The 17,840-nt window shown below is 37.6% G+C and overlaps 1 protein-coding gene across 1 annotated transcript in view; it reads right to left on the reverse strand.

Annotated features, from left to right (window-relative positions):
* AMOT (angiomotin) overlaps nt 1–17,840 on the reverse strand; it is a 67,452-nt gene that overhangs the window by 17,161 nt on the left and 32,451 nt on the right. Inside the window, exons 9-10 of the mRNA XM_016142753.2 lie at nt 2,427–2,576; nt 1,494–1,684 (exon numbers count right to left, since the gene is read on the reverse strand). Coding sequence (XP_015998239.2) covers nt 1,494–1,684; nt 2,427–2,576 — 341 coding nt within the window. The remainder of the gene's footprint in view (nt 1–1,493; nt 1,685–2,426; nt 2,577–17,840) is intronic.

Raw genomic sequence — 17,840 nt, forward strand, 5'->3', positions numbered from 1 at the left:
TGGCTTTCCAACATTTTCTCATAGCGCACACCTTCATGAGCCATATCTTTCTAAGTTTCTGTCCAAAGGTGTCAGAACTACCTTGCATCTCCTTTACAGTGTTAGGGTTTCCTAAATAAGCGCTGAATAAGTGCTGCGCACAGGTTTTTTTCATGGAAGCTAGCAGATAAAATTAGAATTAATTCTGCTTCTATTCTGCCTACAAACTTCTCAATCATCTAGCACAGCTGGGGTTTCTGTGCACTGTATTACTATACTGGTATGTACTGAGCACACTGTTCTGAGAAAACAAGACAAGTAAGCTTAAGCCTATGAGGACCTCAAAATCAAGATAAAGGAGATTTAAATCTATTTAAGGTTTATAGGTAATATCTAGAGAAAGAGCATATGAGAGAAACGTTAAGATTATTCCTGGTGGATTGGAAGCAGGTTTTAAAACCACCAGTCCATCTCTTAAACTAATCTCCCTCAGATTTGGCATGAGAAGGATTCAAAACTAAATGTATCCACTGCCCGCTCCACACACACAACCCAGCCCAATATCTGGCAAGCACTTCCAGACTCTGCCAACTCATTGCTAAAACCAACACCGTGATTCTTAATAAGTTTCTGGACAGAGACCTAGCTGGGCGCAATATGCTATATCCCAATTTAGATACCCAAATCCAGACCTAGATTCTGACTGTATCTCCACAACCAATGTCATCTCTTGATTTGAACTTACTTATTGTCATTGTTTCTTTCTTTTCCAGCTGATGATTATGAACTATAGTGAGACGACCTGGATAAGAACATTGTTTCCTCCAAAGATCAATAATTAACATTTATAATGTGATAAGGGGAACATAAGAAGCAATAAATTTTAAAAAGTACTCCTGCTACTTTTTCTTACCAAATGGAATGTGACTACTTACATGTGATGGACTCATGGACACAGAGAATTTAGCCCTTAAATATAGACCTTCTTAAAGGGCAAGGGTGGATTCATGTTCAGCACAGGCTTTGGCATACCTTGGACAAGCCAGAGCTATCAAATGGCAACAGCCACTCCTGAGTGACATTTAGTTGTTGAGTGGCATTTCTCTGGAGAGGCTTTCACTCTAGTCCAGGGGCTAAACAAAGAAGTCTTCATATGTGGCTAAAAGAAACCATGACTCTGTCAAAGTAGGTGTGCAAATGTTCAGTTGATTCCATTTATAATTGTTCTGGCTCCTGAGGAAAGTCGAACTATGGTTCCAATAAGTTTGTAAGTAACTTTCATTTTCAAATCCTTGACCCTCTGCCCCCATAGTTGTTCAGTTCCTTTATAACCAGTGCAAGAACACACTTAAGCAGAAACTGGGCCGGAGGAAGGGTGGGGGGGGGTGGAAACACAGAACATTACAGAATAAATAAAAGCACACTGGGAAATCTATTAATGTTACCTTTTTGTTTTACCCGCCCTCCCCTCTCCCATGCCCTTCAAGGAGTGACTCTACCAGCCAAGTACTTACCTCTGAGCAGCTACGGTTGCAGCAGCATCCAGAGCAAAATGTCTCATTACATTCTCCTCTAAATACTTCTGCTCCCACTTAGTCATATCAGCTTCCAAGGCCAGGATCCTCTCCTCCTTCTCACGAAGGAGCTCCATCAGTGCCATAGCATTGTATTCTGAAACATTGGTGGGCTGAGAGTTGCCCTGGCGCTGTTAGGGGAGATGCCAAAACCCCTTAGATTAGTGAAAGAAGAACCATGGTGGCTAAGTTCCATTTGAAGAAGCCCTGTGTTTGGAAAGGATTTTTGTCCAAGCCACTTCAGTTTGGACTCTGATTCTGAAGCAAAGGGAATTCAGATTTCCTCCTAAGGCCATATGACTTTGTCTCTTGGGCTTGAATATGAGACTCCCTTGATCAGGAAAGGAGCTTGCCATACCAAATTGTCATGCTGCTCAGCAAGTGGATCAATGATTTAAAAGCCACCATCCCTGCCTGCTGGCATGGTACAAAATAGAAATGGGAATTAAAAATCTAGAATTTGGTCTCTACCTTGCCCCCAGCTTGATATGTGAGCTTCAGTGAATCAGGCAACCTCCTCTGGGTCTTGATTTTCTCTCAACTAAAAATGGGGAGGGGTATAGCCAGATGATTCTAAAGACCATTTCCACTTCTAAAATGATTAGGAGTGTATTTGTATAGTATCTTCACTTCTTGTTGGTTCTACTGTTTCTGGGGTTCATGTGAAAAATAAAACATGCAAAATAATAGGCATTAAGGTTTTTGCTGGAATGGAAAGCTAAGGAAGCAGGCTTCATTTTTATAATTGGGAGTTAAAGCAAGATCACATGGGGCAAAAATCCTAAAGATGAGCAAGAGTGTGATTTTTCTCTTTATGCCAAACACCAAGTGAGAAGTAAGCAATGAAGAACACTCATTTTCTTTTCTCCAAACCTGTTGAATTCTGAGGGATTCCAGCTCTCTCTCCAGCCGTGTCCGGAGACGTTGTTCTAGCTGCTCACGTTTTTCACATGCTGCCTGGAGCTGTACAAGGGCCTGCTGCATCTTTTCCACCTTATCAACATACACCTGCTTCTTTTTCAGCTGAAAACCCAGGTTAGGAGAGTCACAAGATGGAAGGAAAGAGAACAGCAGGGTCAGTTATGCAACTCCAAATTCCAGCCCTCTGTTTAGATCTCTTCATGTCCAGCTCCAAAACAGAATGAATGGCAAGAAGGTTCTTCTTGAAGAGTAACAGGCTGCTTTGTATTTATCATACAGAGACTGGGATGAGACATAGGAATTAGGAGTTCCCTTTTAATCTCTTCCTCTCTCCCCATCTCTAAGTCTGCCCCAAGTCTATTTCCACCAATAGAATCTAAGACAGACTCTACTGCTGGAAGTAACAGTAGAGGGAAAGCTCTTAATAGTAGATGGCAACCATTTATGAATGTCCTCACTTCTGCTCTTCTTCACTTTAAACTGGAATATTCTAGGGGAAAGGCATATCTTACCTTTGTTATTATAGTAGAGAAATGCTTTAAAAAAGGAGGACTCTCCAGGGAGAAAAGCTTAACTTGGCATGGAAAGGAAACCCACTCCCCTTTATATAGCTGTCTCCTCTCTAAGAAAGAGAAAAAAGTATGAAGAGGCTATAATTGTCTTTTTGAAGTCTGTAATCTTGGTAATTACCCTTTATTAAAAGAATATATGTTATTTGCAATTTCTGCCTCACCCATGAGCCTGAGTTGATAACATTGGACTGTAATCTTTCAACTTTCATTCTGAGACCTTTAAAGATCCCTAAAGAATCAAACTAATGAATCAAATATAAGACTAAATTAGTAAAACATGATTCTTCCTCTTTGGAAGTCTATGAGCCATATATAAAAGCAAAGGCAGAAGCAGGCTGAGACTAAGAATTTGAATTCTTTGTACCCTTGCAACTTACAAGCCAAATCCTGGCTCCACAGGGAGGAAGAAATGAGGAGGATCTCTCTTTAAAGAAGGTATACACACCTTCGACAACTAAGAAAACAAGAGAAAATGCATCCTTCCCAAATTTGTGAGTAAGTTAGTAGATTTTGTTTTTCATAATACTTGTGGGGTGCCTTTCTTGCTAATAAAATCAACTGGACTCTTTATAAAGCATAATTCTTCCAACCCATCAGCTTTTTCATGGAAGCTGAGGTTAGGGATTTTTTCATTATTACAATTTAAATCTGAAAACATTGTCGAAAACTTGGTCAAAGGGAAATTCAAGATTTTATCTCAACTCTAACTTTTCAACAAATTCTCAAGCCCTCGAGCTACCTAAACAGACAGTTTCAGTGTAAGAGGTCACCCACACTACCAGCATTGCCCACACTCATTTAGCTGGGGCCAACCCAGCAGGACCAACTTGACTTTCCTATTGCAGAAACTAGGTGATTCCTTAATTGTAATGAGTCCAAATCACTGCTATGCAGAATGTCCATTCAGACAGCAACGACATGTAATAATGGGGAAATTCTCCAAATTGGAATTGCTGAACTTTCCCTAGGTGCAAGAAAACCTATCTTATATTTTCCTACCAGACCTATGGTATGCTTTGTCTACACGACTGGGAAAAGAAAACATTTAAAATTTTTCTTTACTTTCTTGACATTTCCTTTCACTCCAAGGCCTAGTTCAAAACTAACCTTATAAACCAGATGAGACAAGTTGAATCTAGAGGTTTTTATCCATTAGACCTTTTCCTGAGAAATAAAACAAACAAAAATCATCATTCTCTTTGTCTCAATAAGCTTAAACCCTTCTTTCCTTGATTATGTAACTATTTATTTGTTACAACACTTGAGAAGGGCAATGAAGACCTTTAGGTCATGGGTGCCTCTGCCTTCCTATTTGCTAAGATTTGAATAATTGGAATGCAGGAAATATCCTCCATTCTTCATCTTTGGGGTTCTATAATCCTCATGAGCCATTTAAATTTGAATGCATTTATTTGTGAATCACTCTGAAAATCTTAGGGGAGTAGTGCAGTGTTAATGCAGAGAATGCTAACTATAATTACTGAGGCTTAAAGCAGTTATACTTAAAAGCAATTAAAGTTAGAATGCATGTAGTTCTTGCCTTGATGGTAAAGTACTGCAATGTAAGTTCAGAGAACTGAAAAATAAGCAGTCCAGGTCCAGGTGAATTTCTCCATGATCTGTCTTTCTTGAGAAAGGAAACCTCAATATCATATAGCAAAGGCATCCTCAGCAGAAGTCACTAAGTCAACCCTATGAAAGGGAAAAACCATAAAGGCCTAGAGACTTTTCTGAGTTGGCTGAAGATAGGCATGCAGATAAGACAACTTCCACAAAGCAGGCCATGAAAAAATCCCATTGTGATTTTCCAAAAGGTACCAGGACCTCTATTGCTGGCATAATTCTCCTAACTCCTTTAAAAGAAGAGTGCCACTCACCTATAAACACCATGATCACCTAGTAAAAGCTTAATCTCTGGATAGGTAAGGATAGAAAAAGACAACTTTTGGATGTTAACAATGCAAGACCCTATAGATGCAATCAGCAATGTCACCTATCTTCTAAGTTACATACTGTTTTCTAGATCTCCTCTATATAGAGAGAGACTCCTCTACTATCCTAGATATTATATGCTCCATTTTTATCTTTATCAAGATAAATCCCCTCTGTTATCTGCCTCTCCTTTACAAACTTATCTTATGTGCTAAGCCCCTCAAATGTTATATCAATAATTAGGACATCCTGGGCCCCCAACTTCATCTTCCAATGCCAACAGAAATGTCGGTCATTCCTTCTTAGGTAAAGAGAGAGGCCATACAGTAAAAGGGTAAAGGTCACAAGCTCTGGCCTCAGACTGCCCAAGTCCAAATCTTGGCTCTCCCACTCACTAGGCGTGCAACCTCAGGCAAGCTACTTAATTTCCCTGAGCTTCCACTAACTCATTCATCAATAACATGGAGATAATAATACAATATACATCTATAAGGATCTAATGAGGTAATACATGAAGTGGTTAGTAGACTGTCTGGTACAAAAAGTACTCAGAGTCGTTTTTCTTTATTAAAAAAGTTGATGCCAGAGTTATGCTCTAGTCCTCTCAATTTTGAACATTCACTTCGGGTAGCCTTGGCAGAATTCTCATTATGTCAGTAACTCTAAATATCATATTAGTGTATAGTCAAGACAGTAAAATCATAGCCATTTTCCCCAGAAAGACATATAACACGAGGCCTCAAAACTTCATGCAGGAGAGATTTGGTTATCTTTATACAGCAAGGCCCTTCATTGGATATACAATTAAAGGAAAGCAATGAGTAGCTGCCAGGAAACCATACTCTCTCAAAATGACATGATTTAGGGGCACTTCTACTTTATTAGAAATGGTTTACCTATACTCAAAGGTACTGTTTAACTAAAGACCCTTAGGCAGAGCTCATTCCCCACCACATACACACATTGTGAGTACACACACACACACACACACACACGGGGGGGGGGAGGGAGAGGGAGGGGGAGAGGGAGAGGGAGGGGGAGAGGGAGAGGGGAGAGAGAGAGAGAATCAGAAATTTATATTTGACACCAAAATGAAAGGTGAAAGAACAAGGTGGCAATCATGAAACTTAGGATCTAGTCCTAGATCTGCTTTTAATGATAATCTGCTTCCCTGCTCTCATCCTCAGAGTCCCAATTTGTGAAAAATGAAGAGGGTTTTAGAAGTCAGCAAATTAAAATAGTCAGCAGTGGACCAAATCCAGCCTTAGCCATTCATTTATATATTGGCTATGACTGCTTTCCTGCTTTAGTGGCAGAGTTGAGCATTTGCAGTTGCAAAAGAAACTGTATTGTCTACAAAACCAAAAAAACGTACTGTCTGGTCCTTTATAAATAAAGTGCAAGCCGCTTGAGTTCTTCAGAGGGCCCTATGGTTGGTGAGTTGTATCAAATGGCTCTTCTTTTATGTGTTTTATATAATAGAGCTTTACATAAAACTTCATTTAAAAATATTGCTATATCTTTGAATATATATAACTTGTGTTGTCTGTCTTCCCTGGAGAATGGGCCTCCTATCTCATTTATTTACCTCACTCCATTATCTTTTCACACTTGACACTTCCCCATGGTTACAAACTTAAGATTTCTGAGGACCCCATGTTATTTCACCATTCATTGCATGTACATGTATACAAGACACAGAACATATAATGTGTATAGTATCCATAGGATATTAAATTATTTATTTTTCTATATCTTCACTGTTCAAGGAAGTAAAAGCTTCACATGAAAAGTTCCCAAAACTAAGGTTTTAGCTCAGGTCTAGAGATGAATGAGTTCTTTATAAATTTTGGATATGAACATCTTATTACATGTATCATTGGTGAATATTTTCTTCCATTTAGTAGGCTGTTTTTTCGTTTTGTTGATGGTTTCCTTTGCTGTGCTAAAACTTTTTAGTTTGACATAGTCTCATTTGTTTATTTTTTCTTACATTTCCCTTGACCAAGGAGATATATCCAAAAAGAAATTACTAGTAGCAATATCAGTGAGTTTACTACCTATATTTTCTTTGAGGAGATTTATAGTTTGGGGTCTTACATTTAAGTCTTTAAACCATTTTGAGTTTATTATTTATATTTTTAAATATGGTGTAAGAAAGTGGTCTAGTTTCATTTTTTTGCACCTATTTTTCCAGTTTTCCCAACACCATTTATTGAATAGACTGTCTTTACTCCATTGTATATTCTTGCCTGATGTGTCATAGATTAAATGATCATATAAGCATCGGCTTACTTCTGGATTCTCTACTCCGTTACTTTGATCTGTGTGTCTGCTTTCATGTCAGTATCATGCTGTATTAATTCCTATAGCCTTGCAATATAGTGTGATATCAGGCAGCATGCTACCTCCAACTTTGTTCTTTTACTCAAGATTGCCATGGTTATTTGGGGCCTTTTATGGTTCCATATAAGTTTTTAAATTCTTTTTTCTGGTCCTATAAAAAATGCCACTAGTATTCTCTTAGGGACTGTATTGAATCTATAGATTGCTTTGGGTAGTACAAACATTTCAATAATGTTAATTCTTTCTATCTATAAGCATGGCATATGCTCCCACTTATCTGTATCTTCTTCATTTTCTTTCTTCAGTGACATAATATCTTGAGGTCTTTTACCTGCTTGGTCAAGTTTACTCCTAGGTATTTTTTTTGATGCAACCATTAATGGGATTGTTTTCTTAATTTCTCTTTCAGATAGTTTATTATTGGTGTATAAAAATGCAACCATGTTCTGAATATTAATTTTGTATTCTACTACTTTACCGAATTCATTTATCAATTCTAATAGTATTTTTTTTTTGGTGTGGAATATTTAGGGTTCTCTATATACATTATCATGTCCTATGCAAATAATGACAGTTTTACTTTTTCTTATCCAATTTGGATGCTTTTCCTTTCTTCCTTCCTTCCTTTCTTTTTTTTTTCTCTCTGATTGCTGTGGCTAGGATTGCCAATACTATGTTGAATAAAAGTGGTGAAAGTGGACATCTGTGTCTTGTTCCTAATCTTAAGGGAAACACTTTTAGCATTTCCCCATTGCATATGATGTTCACTGTAGGTTTGTAATAGATGGCCTTTATTATGCTGAGGTATGGTCCATCTATTGACACTTTGCTGGGAGTTTTTATCATAAAAAGATGCTAAATTTTGTCAAATACTTTTTCTGTATCTATTGATCACATAATTTTTATCCTTCATTTTGTCCATGTGGTATATCATGTTAATCGACATGTGGCTATTGAACCAACTTTGCATTCCAGGAACAAATTACACTTGATCATGGTGTATGATCTTTATAATATATTGCTGAATTCCATTTACTATTATTTTGTTGAGGATTTTTGCATATATGTTCACCAGGGATATCGGCCGATAATTTTTTGTAATGTCTTTGGTTTTGAAATCAGCATTACTACATAAAATAAGCTTGGGGGCCTTCCCTCCTCTTGAATTTTTTGGAATCATTTGAGAAGGATAGCTGTTAATTTTCTGAATATTTAGTAGAATTGACTTGTGAAGCCATCTGGTACAGGACTTTTGTTTATTGGGAGATTTTTGGTTACAGATTCAATTTCTTTCATAGTAATTGGTCCATTCAGATTTTCTGTTTCTAGGAATTTATCCATTTCTTCTAGATTGTTCAATTTGTTGGTATATAATTATTTGTAGGATTTTCTTATAATCCCTTTTATTTCTGTGGTGTCAGTTGTCACTTCTCAAATCAGTCTTACTCTCTGTCTTGATGTTTTAGACCCATCTTCCTTTCCAAACTCACCCCTACTTTCTGTTGTACCTCAAAGATCCAACTGATGGTAATTTACTCTTTTGCCTCTATCCAATGCTTAACTGGGGGCGATTACACTTCAGGGAACATTTAACAATGTGTGGAGACATTTTTGGTTGAAATAGTTGGGGGATTGGTGCTACCTTGATCTCATGGGTAGAAGACAAGGATATTGCTAAATATCCCACAGTGCATGAGACAGCCTCTTCCAATACTACCACCAAACAATTATCTGGCACCAAATGTCAATAATGCTGAGCTTAAGAAATCTTGTTCTACACTACTGGAGATCACCTTCATCCATACTTTCAACAGCAGTGTATATTTATATTTTTAGAGTTATCATGTTTTCTCTCATCACAAACTTCTACCGGAGTACAAAATTTCTTACTATGACACTTAATATGTCCAAGACTACTTTCATCTTTTTCCAAAATGCTATCCCTTCTATAGTTCAGTCATTGTCCTCACTTACCCTATTTTTCCAGTATCAACATTTTGGAAATGCTATTCTTCACTCTTTCCTTTGTCCACCATATCCAATCTATCACTATTTATCACTATGTCTTAATTCTAACTAACATTCTCATAATCTTTAATTTCCTTATATTTGCATAGCCTACATAGTTTAAGTACTTATTTTACAACTAAGTTGTTATAATAATAACGTAAGGCTTCCCAGGCAAGAAGGCAGAGTAAGTAAATACTGTATTTGCCTCCTGCCATGACCATCTCAAAATTACAACTAAACTACAGAACAACCATCATTGAGAATCACCTGAATTCTACCTGAACAGAAGTCCTACAGCTGGGGATATACAGAAGAAACCATCTTGATACAGGTAGGAGGAGTAGTGATGTGAAACATGCTGGTCCCACACTCATATGCAGTGGTTAAATGTAGGGAGGAATATCTCAAATATGGAAGTTTCCCCGTGGAGTGAGGGGTCCCAGCTCCACATCAGGCTTCTAAGTTCAGTGTTCCAATGCTGGGAAGAGAAGTCTACATAAGTTCTAGCTGTGAAAACCAGTGGAGATTGTGGCTGAGAAAGACAGGGCTGCTGGAATCTGAGTAATTCCTCTTAGACAGTGAGGCATTCCTCTTAAAGAAACTGTGTAAGGGCTTATTCTCTGACAGATTCATAAACTCTGAGTTCCAGTGCTGGAGTAGAAACTCTAAGGTTACCAGGGTCATATGGGGAGGAAGAGAATTGTCTGCCTTCAGGCCAAGGGCTAGAGGGGCAACTTTCACCCTGACAGAAATGCTGGCAGAAGTCACTGTTCCATTGTTGAACTCTCCCATCACCAAGCCTGCACTCATAGGCGGGCTCTATATCTGGGTGTCTATAGACCCAGCTAGCACCATTTGCCCCACCCTGGTGGTTTTCTGGGACTCTTCCCCACCCAACCTGCAGGTCCACCTGAGCTGCTTACAGTGGCTTTTCCATACAAATGGCCTGTCTTGGCTCATGCCAAAGACTCTCCTAAAATCTCCCAAACTAGCAGCATCTGGCCTACATGTGCCCTGTACCTCTTGCTAAGCAGCCTGAAGCCTAACACTAGTGGCAACAGGCCTCAATCTGCTGTTTAGCCTCTCCCAGACACCTCCAAGCATAGCACAAGTGGCAATCATCTTCATATCACTTGGTAGCTCATATCAAATGGCCCTGGGTGGGGCACAGTCAGCAGCTGACCCTGGCCTGCACCAGAGCCTCTCACAAAAGGCCCCAGAACCAACACACCAGTGCACAACTTCAGACCACACCAGAGCACCACTCAACCACCTCCAAAAACAACACAGCCAAACTGCTGACTCAGAGAGGCACCAGAATGCCACTAAAGTGAATCTTGTTCCATCTGGTCAGCCCCTCCTCCACTGTAGTACAGCCAGTCTTCAAAACCAATTGGCCTGGGGTCAATACCTCCCACAGACGTGCCAATAGCAATTAAAGCACAACTACACTAGGAGGACATATACAAACCACAGAAGGGACATATCTGGCTCACTGAGCTCAGGTGACCAAAGAGACTGCACCATTGGGACCCACAGCACACCTACTACATAAGGCCATTCTACAAAGATCAGGAGACATAGCAGCCATACCTAATACATAAAAACAAACATAGGGAGGCTGCTAAAATGGGGAAACAAAAAAACGTATTCCAAATGAAGGAACAGAATAAAGCTCCAGAAAAAGAACTAAACAAAATGGAGACACACAATCAACCAGATGCTGAGTTCAAAACACTGGTTATAGGATGCTCGATGATCTAAGTGAGAACTTCAAAAAAGAGATAGGAAACATAAAAATGGAAATAACAATATTTTAAAAGTCAGAAATGAAGGATCAAATAACTGAAATGAAGAATACATTAGAAGGAATTGACAGTAGATTAGATAAAGCAGAGGACCGAATCAGTGTTTTGGAAGATAAGGTAACAGAAAAAACTCAATCAAATCAGCAACAAGAAAAACTAATCCAAAAATATGAGGGCAGTTTAAAGGCCATCTTGGATGACATCAAGCATACCAACATTTGCAACACAGGGGTACCAGAAAGAGAAGAGAGACAGCAAGGAATTAAAAACCTATTTGAAGAAATAATGACAGAAAACTCTCCTAAGCTTGTGAAGGAAATAGACGTTCAAGCCCAAGAAGGAGCGAGAGTCCCAGACAAGATGAACCCAAAGAGGCCCACACCAAGATACATTATCATTAAAATGCCAAACATTAAAGACAAAGAGAGACTGCTAAATGCAGCAAGAGAAAGGAAGTTAGTTACTTACAAGGGAGCTCCCATAAGACTGTCAGCTGATTTCTCAACAGAAACTTTGCAGATGAGAAGGGATTGGCAGGAAATATTCAAAGTGATGAAAAGGACTTACAACCAAGATTACTCTACACAGTAAGGCTCTCATTTAGTACTGAAGTACAGATAAATAGCTTCCCAGACAAGAGAAAGCTAAAGGAATTCATCACCACCAAACCAGTATCACAACAAATGTTAAAGGGACTTCTTTAAGAAGAAAAAAAAGGATAAAAAATATGAATAACAAATGACAATGACTACATATCTATCAACGAGTACTTCAAATGAAAAAGAATTAAATGCTCCAATGAAAAAAATAGGTGGCTGAATAGATAAGAAAACAAGACCCTATATATACTACCTACGAGAGACTCACTTCAGAAGGAAAGACACACGATGAACAGGACAAACAAAGACTCACGGACATGGACTACAGACTAGTGGTTACCAGAGGGTAGGAGATGAGGGGAGGGAGGAGGTAGACGGGGTAAAGGGGGTCAAATATAGGGGGTAGGGGTAGGGTGAAGTGGGTAAAGGGGATTAAATATATGATAGCTGAGGGAAACTGGACTTTAGGTGGTAAACACACAATAGAATATACAGATGTGAAATTATAATGTACACCTGCAAAAATATAATGTACAATTACATAATTTTATTAACGAATGTTACCCCAATAAGCTTAATTAAAAAAAAGACACAAAAACTGAAAGTAAAGGGATAGAAAAAAGATATTTCATGAAAATGGATACGTAAGAAAAGCTGAGGTACTTATGCCAAAGTATACTTTAAAACAAAGGCTATGCCAAGAGATAAAGAAGGGCCCAGTAATTCTACTTCTGGATATTTATCCAAAGAAACTCAAAATACTCATTTAAAATGAAGACACATCTATATGTTTATTGCAGCATTATTTACAATAGCCAAGACTTGGGAGCAAACTAAGTGTACATCAACAGACGAATAGATAAAAATGAACTGGTACATATATGCAACATTACTCACTCATAAAAAAGAATGAAATCTTGCTATCTACAACAACATGGATGGACCTAGAGGTTATTATGCTAAAAGAAAAAAGTTAGACAGAGAAAGAAAAATACCATATGATTTCACTTATATGTGGAATTAAAATACAATATAAACAAACAAAGAAAGCAGAGACAAAATCATAGATGCAGAAAACGTTTTGATGGTTGCCAGATGGAAAGGGGTTTGGAGAGATGGGTGAAGGGAGGGAAGGAATTTAGAGGTACAAATTGGTAGTTAGAAATAGTTATGGAGATGTAAAGTATAGCATAGGAAATATAGTTAATAATATTTTCATAACTATGTATAGTGCCAGGTGGGCATTATACTAAGCAGGGGGGTAACTTCATAAATTTCATAAATCTAACCATTATTATGTATACCTAAAACTAATATGAAACAGTAATGAGTATCAACTGTAATTGCAAAATAGAATAACGATAATAATATGATAATAACTATGTATGTTGCAGGTGGGTATTAGATTATTGAGGTGATTCCTTCGTACATTATATAAACATCCAATCAGTATATTGTACACCCAAAACTAATATGATATTGTGTATCAACTGTAATTAAAAACAAAAATTATTAATAAAATAATAATAACCTAACATATCTCCCTACTTTCCAGCTGCCCTCTTCCATCTATACACAAGTAGTCATGAACACAAGGACACATACACACGATCAGTCCAGCCTACATACAATGGCTATAACAGACTTTCCCATGGAATATATTATGAAAGTGCAGTATTTAAGAACAAAAGCAATCTACTGCTAGCACATCCATTCAAGCAGTATTGAGTAAGTACCTACTATATCCGAGGCACTTTTATACTACCTCTCTTACTTTTTCAATCAGAACTCTCTCTCATATCTCAAACTACTTGATTCTTTTCAATCAACCACCCCCCAGTTTACTGTCATATTTTCTCCAGTCTAGCCTACATATGGCTCTTCAAATGCCTTTGTCAATATTCTAGGCTCCTAATGAAAATTCTACCAGGTCTATAATGTAAATGATCAATATTTGTATCAGTCTGATCATTTCTTCATCCCTCCTCACCATCTCACTGAACTCTCTAGTTCTTCCTTGAATAATCTTACCTAGCCCTCCCTGATTGCTGCTTTTTCCTTAGAGTCTCTCATAATGTGTGCTTTATTAGCAATCATTTTAGAAGATTTCGTTCATTTGTACATTCATTTATTCATTCATTCAAGAGATATTTGTTGAATGCTTATCATGTTCCAGGCCCTATTTTACATCTGAGAGCAGTAGTAGTGAAATGGGAAGCAAGACAAAGTATTTGCTCCATTGGAGGGCAGTATCCCATAAGCCACTTAAGGGCAGGGTCCTTGTATTTTCCATCATATTTCTCTTAGGTTTTGGTTCTAAATCATTGTTCCCTATACTCTTGGTGACCAGTTAATATTAAATAACTATCAAATACAAAAAAAATGAGCATAACATAGCTTAACTATAATACTGCAACTATACTATAATACCGCAAACAATAAACACATATTCTTAAATGTATTTACTTTGCTTGGCAAATCAAGATAAGGGTTTCAAATTATTCCTATGAAGAAATAAGTTTTTAAAGGGATAAATTAGGAGAAATAACAGCAGGAAAACAACCTATTGAAGAATAGAACAAATACTCTTGAGCTCAATCTCATACTTTTCCATTGCACTTTTGCAATAATTTGAACACATTCCGAAGCATTTGGCACACCTCTTAACCCCCTTCTGACTCAGGAAAAATCTGATCCCTGCAAATGAATACCATGTGATAGCATATCTTTCTTTCTTCCAACAACTGTGGATGTCTTTCAAATTTATTTTTTAAAGAATGGCTACATACGGAATTACTTCCAGGGCCCCTAATGCTACTCATTTGTCTTAGCCATTTCCAGAGAAGTGATTTAATCATTAACCTTCTCTATTTATTCACTGGTGGAGAAATTATAGGATAGAATATTTTAGAATTAAGAGATATGGGTTTTCTCCTAGATTTATCACTAACTATATAATCTGTGTGCACTTTATATATATGAAGTAGGAATGAACAGGTAGAACATGGGATTTTTAAGGTAGTGAAAATATTACATATGGTACCATATTGATGGATATATCTCATTATACATTTATCCAAACCCATAGAGCCTACAACACAAAGAATGAGCCACAATGTAAACTATGGACTTTGGGTGATTATGCTATGTCAGTGTGAGTTTAACTGTAACAAATGTACCACTCAGGTGGGGGATGTTGATATTGGGGGAGGCTATGCTTGTGTGGGGGTCAGGAGATATATCGGAATTCTCTATACATTCCTCTTAATTTTGCTATAAACCTAAAAGAGCATTTAAAAAGTAAAGTTTTAATAAATTATTTTTTAATGTAGAGGAACAGGTAGAGAGAGTGGACTATTATTAATAGCTGGATGAACACCAATATATACACACACTGCATTGTTTAAAGGACATTGAGACTATTAATACAGAGCTAAGTCCAGTGCCACAGAGGATATCCTTCATTATGTCTGATTTTCATCTTTCCATCTATTGCCTATAACTCTAAACCATCATTGTGTCACAAATATCACAATAGAAGTATATGTTCTTTGTTCCTCTCCTTCATGCAACTAGTTATATGTTGCTCCATAAACCTTCAGTGATTTCCATTTGATTTGATTTAGCCTTACCCAGGAGCCCCTGGCTCCAAGAAAGAGTTCCCTCTGAAGCAATTTGGTAACACTACCCTGGTATTAGCAAGCTGCCTCTGTCCATTGCCAAGAGGCTGTGGTTCACTGGTGGATATTAAAAGAATTTAAGAGTAGAAACCACCTCTAGAAACTTGCTATCAAGGGAATGGAGTTTATTCTCTTAAGGAGATTAAAGAAAAAGTACACAAAGCTTCCAATTTGGGAATTTCAAAAACCAAAATTTTCTGGGGAAACTGAGAAAAATCAAGCTTGGAGAGGTCACTACATCCATACTTGGGGTGGGGGCATAATTTCTTAAAATATTGGGTGGAGCAACACATACTTCAAAGAAAATAAGCTGCCTTAATTATGGGAATTGTCATCCTTAGATAAAATGTACTTCAAATATGTTCAAAATTCATCAACAGAACATTCTGGAAGATTCCTGGGTATATATGTATGTTATCTGAAATCCTATCAACCCTTTAAATGCACACATAATTCACACCCTCGGATCCTCCATCCACATTTATGATCCATCATAACCATTGTGAGTTTTACTTATACAACAAAATCCTATCGTTTGAAGATTATTTTGGATTAGACATATAAATGTCTATGCCTAGAACATCTTCCTCTAATATTGGGAAAGGAAGAGACTAGTTATGGTACATCATGGATAAGTGTGATGGCAGAAAATTATGCATCTATAATCAAAAAAGTTAAATCAAGTAAGTGGCAAGAGATCTAGAAATAAGATAAAATATTAACTATGAAGAATAATGGAGAAAATATAGTGAAACAATATAAATTTAGTTTTGGAGAATCAAGTGGAGTTGCAAAAGGGCTCTGGAAAAAGCAATGCCACCAAGAGTAATCCCTGTGAGGTCTAAATCATCAGCAGCCATTGCAGTTCAGAAAGGGTTAACACTTGGGCCCTTTTTTCCTAAATTTCTGTTAACACTTGGGCTTTTTTTTTCTTTTGAATCTCTGTAGCTATCATTCTAGCCTAAAGCTAAAGAACAAAGCTCACTGGCTTTTACTTCCAGTCCTCCCACATTCTGCTCTGTCCCTTCCTGTGCATTTTGCTCAGTTAAGCAACCCACCCGCAGCCTCTTCTCTCTTTGATTTTGCCAGGGCCTTTTTCCCACCATCCTTGAAACAATTACCCTAGTGGTAGCTCAACTCTGTATCCTAAGACAGCAGCCAGCCTTGAGCCTTGTAAGTGAATATGCTAGGCATCTGTCAAAACTCTCCAGTGAGGTCAAATTAGTGGGTGAGGACAGGGGGAGGTCTCTTTGAATGGTTAATACCATGGTTGCTGTAGGACACAAGAGTTCTTTTGAGTTGGAGTTTAATGAACCTCCACTTCAGTAAGACCTATGTGTACTGAAAGATAAAGGCAAGGATAGAAAGGCACCATTTGTCTCGGCTGGCTGCCTACTGTGTAGGCAGAAGATTGGTGGCAAGACCTGGATCATAGTGACTCACCAAAAACAGGTCTGCTCTTTATAGTGCTACCCCCCTTCCTAGTAAGATACCTCCCTCCATGTCAGTACAGCAAAGTCCATGAGATAATCTGTGCTGAACTTCAAAGAGAAAGTTGTGATTGGAGGAGAATATTCTCTATAAGCCAGAGGCACCATTTCTGTGTAGAGCTTAAAACACAGTGAATGTAGTATATCATGGGCGAGACACTTAATGTGATTAGAAAGATGGAGTGGGTTTCAGAAAAAGTATCTAAATGACGACATTGTTGAGAAAGACATAAATGAAAGCAAGATTCCTCAAACCATTAAAGTAGTCATAATCTTTCCTTGACCATCTTTTATTTTATTGAGATATAACTAACATATAACGTTATATTAGTTTCAAGTAAAAAATATGACTCGATATATGTATCGACCTGCCCATCTTGATACAGTGCAAAATAGTTACCTGAGTTACCTTGCACTTAGTAAGCTAACAAAATACTCTCTAGACGAAAGGTTTAATTTGAGTAAGTTTCCCAATTTCTCATTTGCTAAGTAGACTAGAAAGGTTTTCTTTGGAAGAATTTCCAAGGAAAATTTGTGGTGCTGTTTGTAAGCCATAATTAAATTATTTGTTTATATGAGACACAGGCAGTCATCTGACATATTCCTCTGCCTTCAAACATTAACTTATTGACCTATTTCTAACAGATAGAGAAGGCATTCATTTATTCATGAATGCCCTTTTTTCTTTAAATTTTTTCACCAATTTTGTAAAGGAATCACAAGAAAGACTCCTTCCTAAAGTAGTTCCAGAGCTACCTATTCACCTTAAATACCTTCTTTATGTTCCATAATTTAAAAATTACCCCAAAAAGAACAAGGCTTGATGGGAGTTGTGTCACAGAAGAAAATCAAAACTTCAATTATCAATTCCTCTATTTGAGGGTGAGGGAAAGGAGTGTTTTCCTTTGTATATTATAGAGTATATAGGA

This window comes from Rousettus aegyptiacus, unplaced genomic scaffold, assembly GCF_014176215.1.
Source record: "Rousettus aegyptiacus isolate mRouAeg1 unplaced genomic scaffold, mRouAeg1.p scaffold_m13_p_9, whole genome shotgun sequence".
NCBI classification, from domain to species: Eukaryota; Metazoa; Chordata; class Mammalia; order Chiroptera; family Pteropodidae; genus Rousettus; species Rousettus aegyptiacus.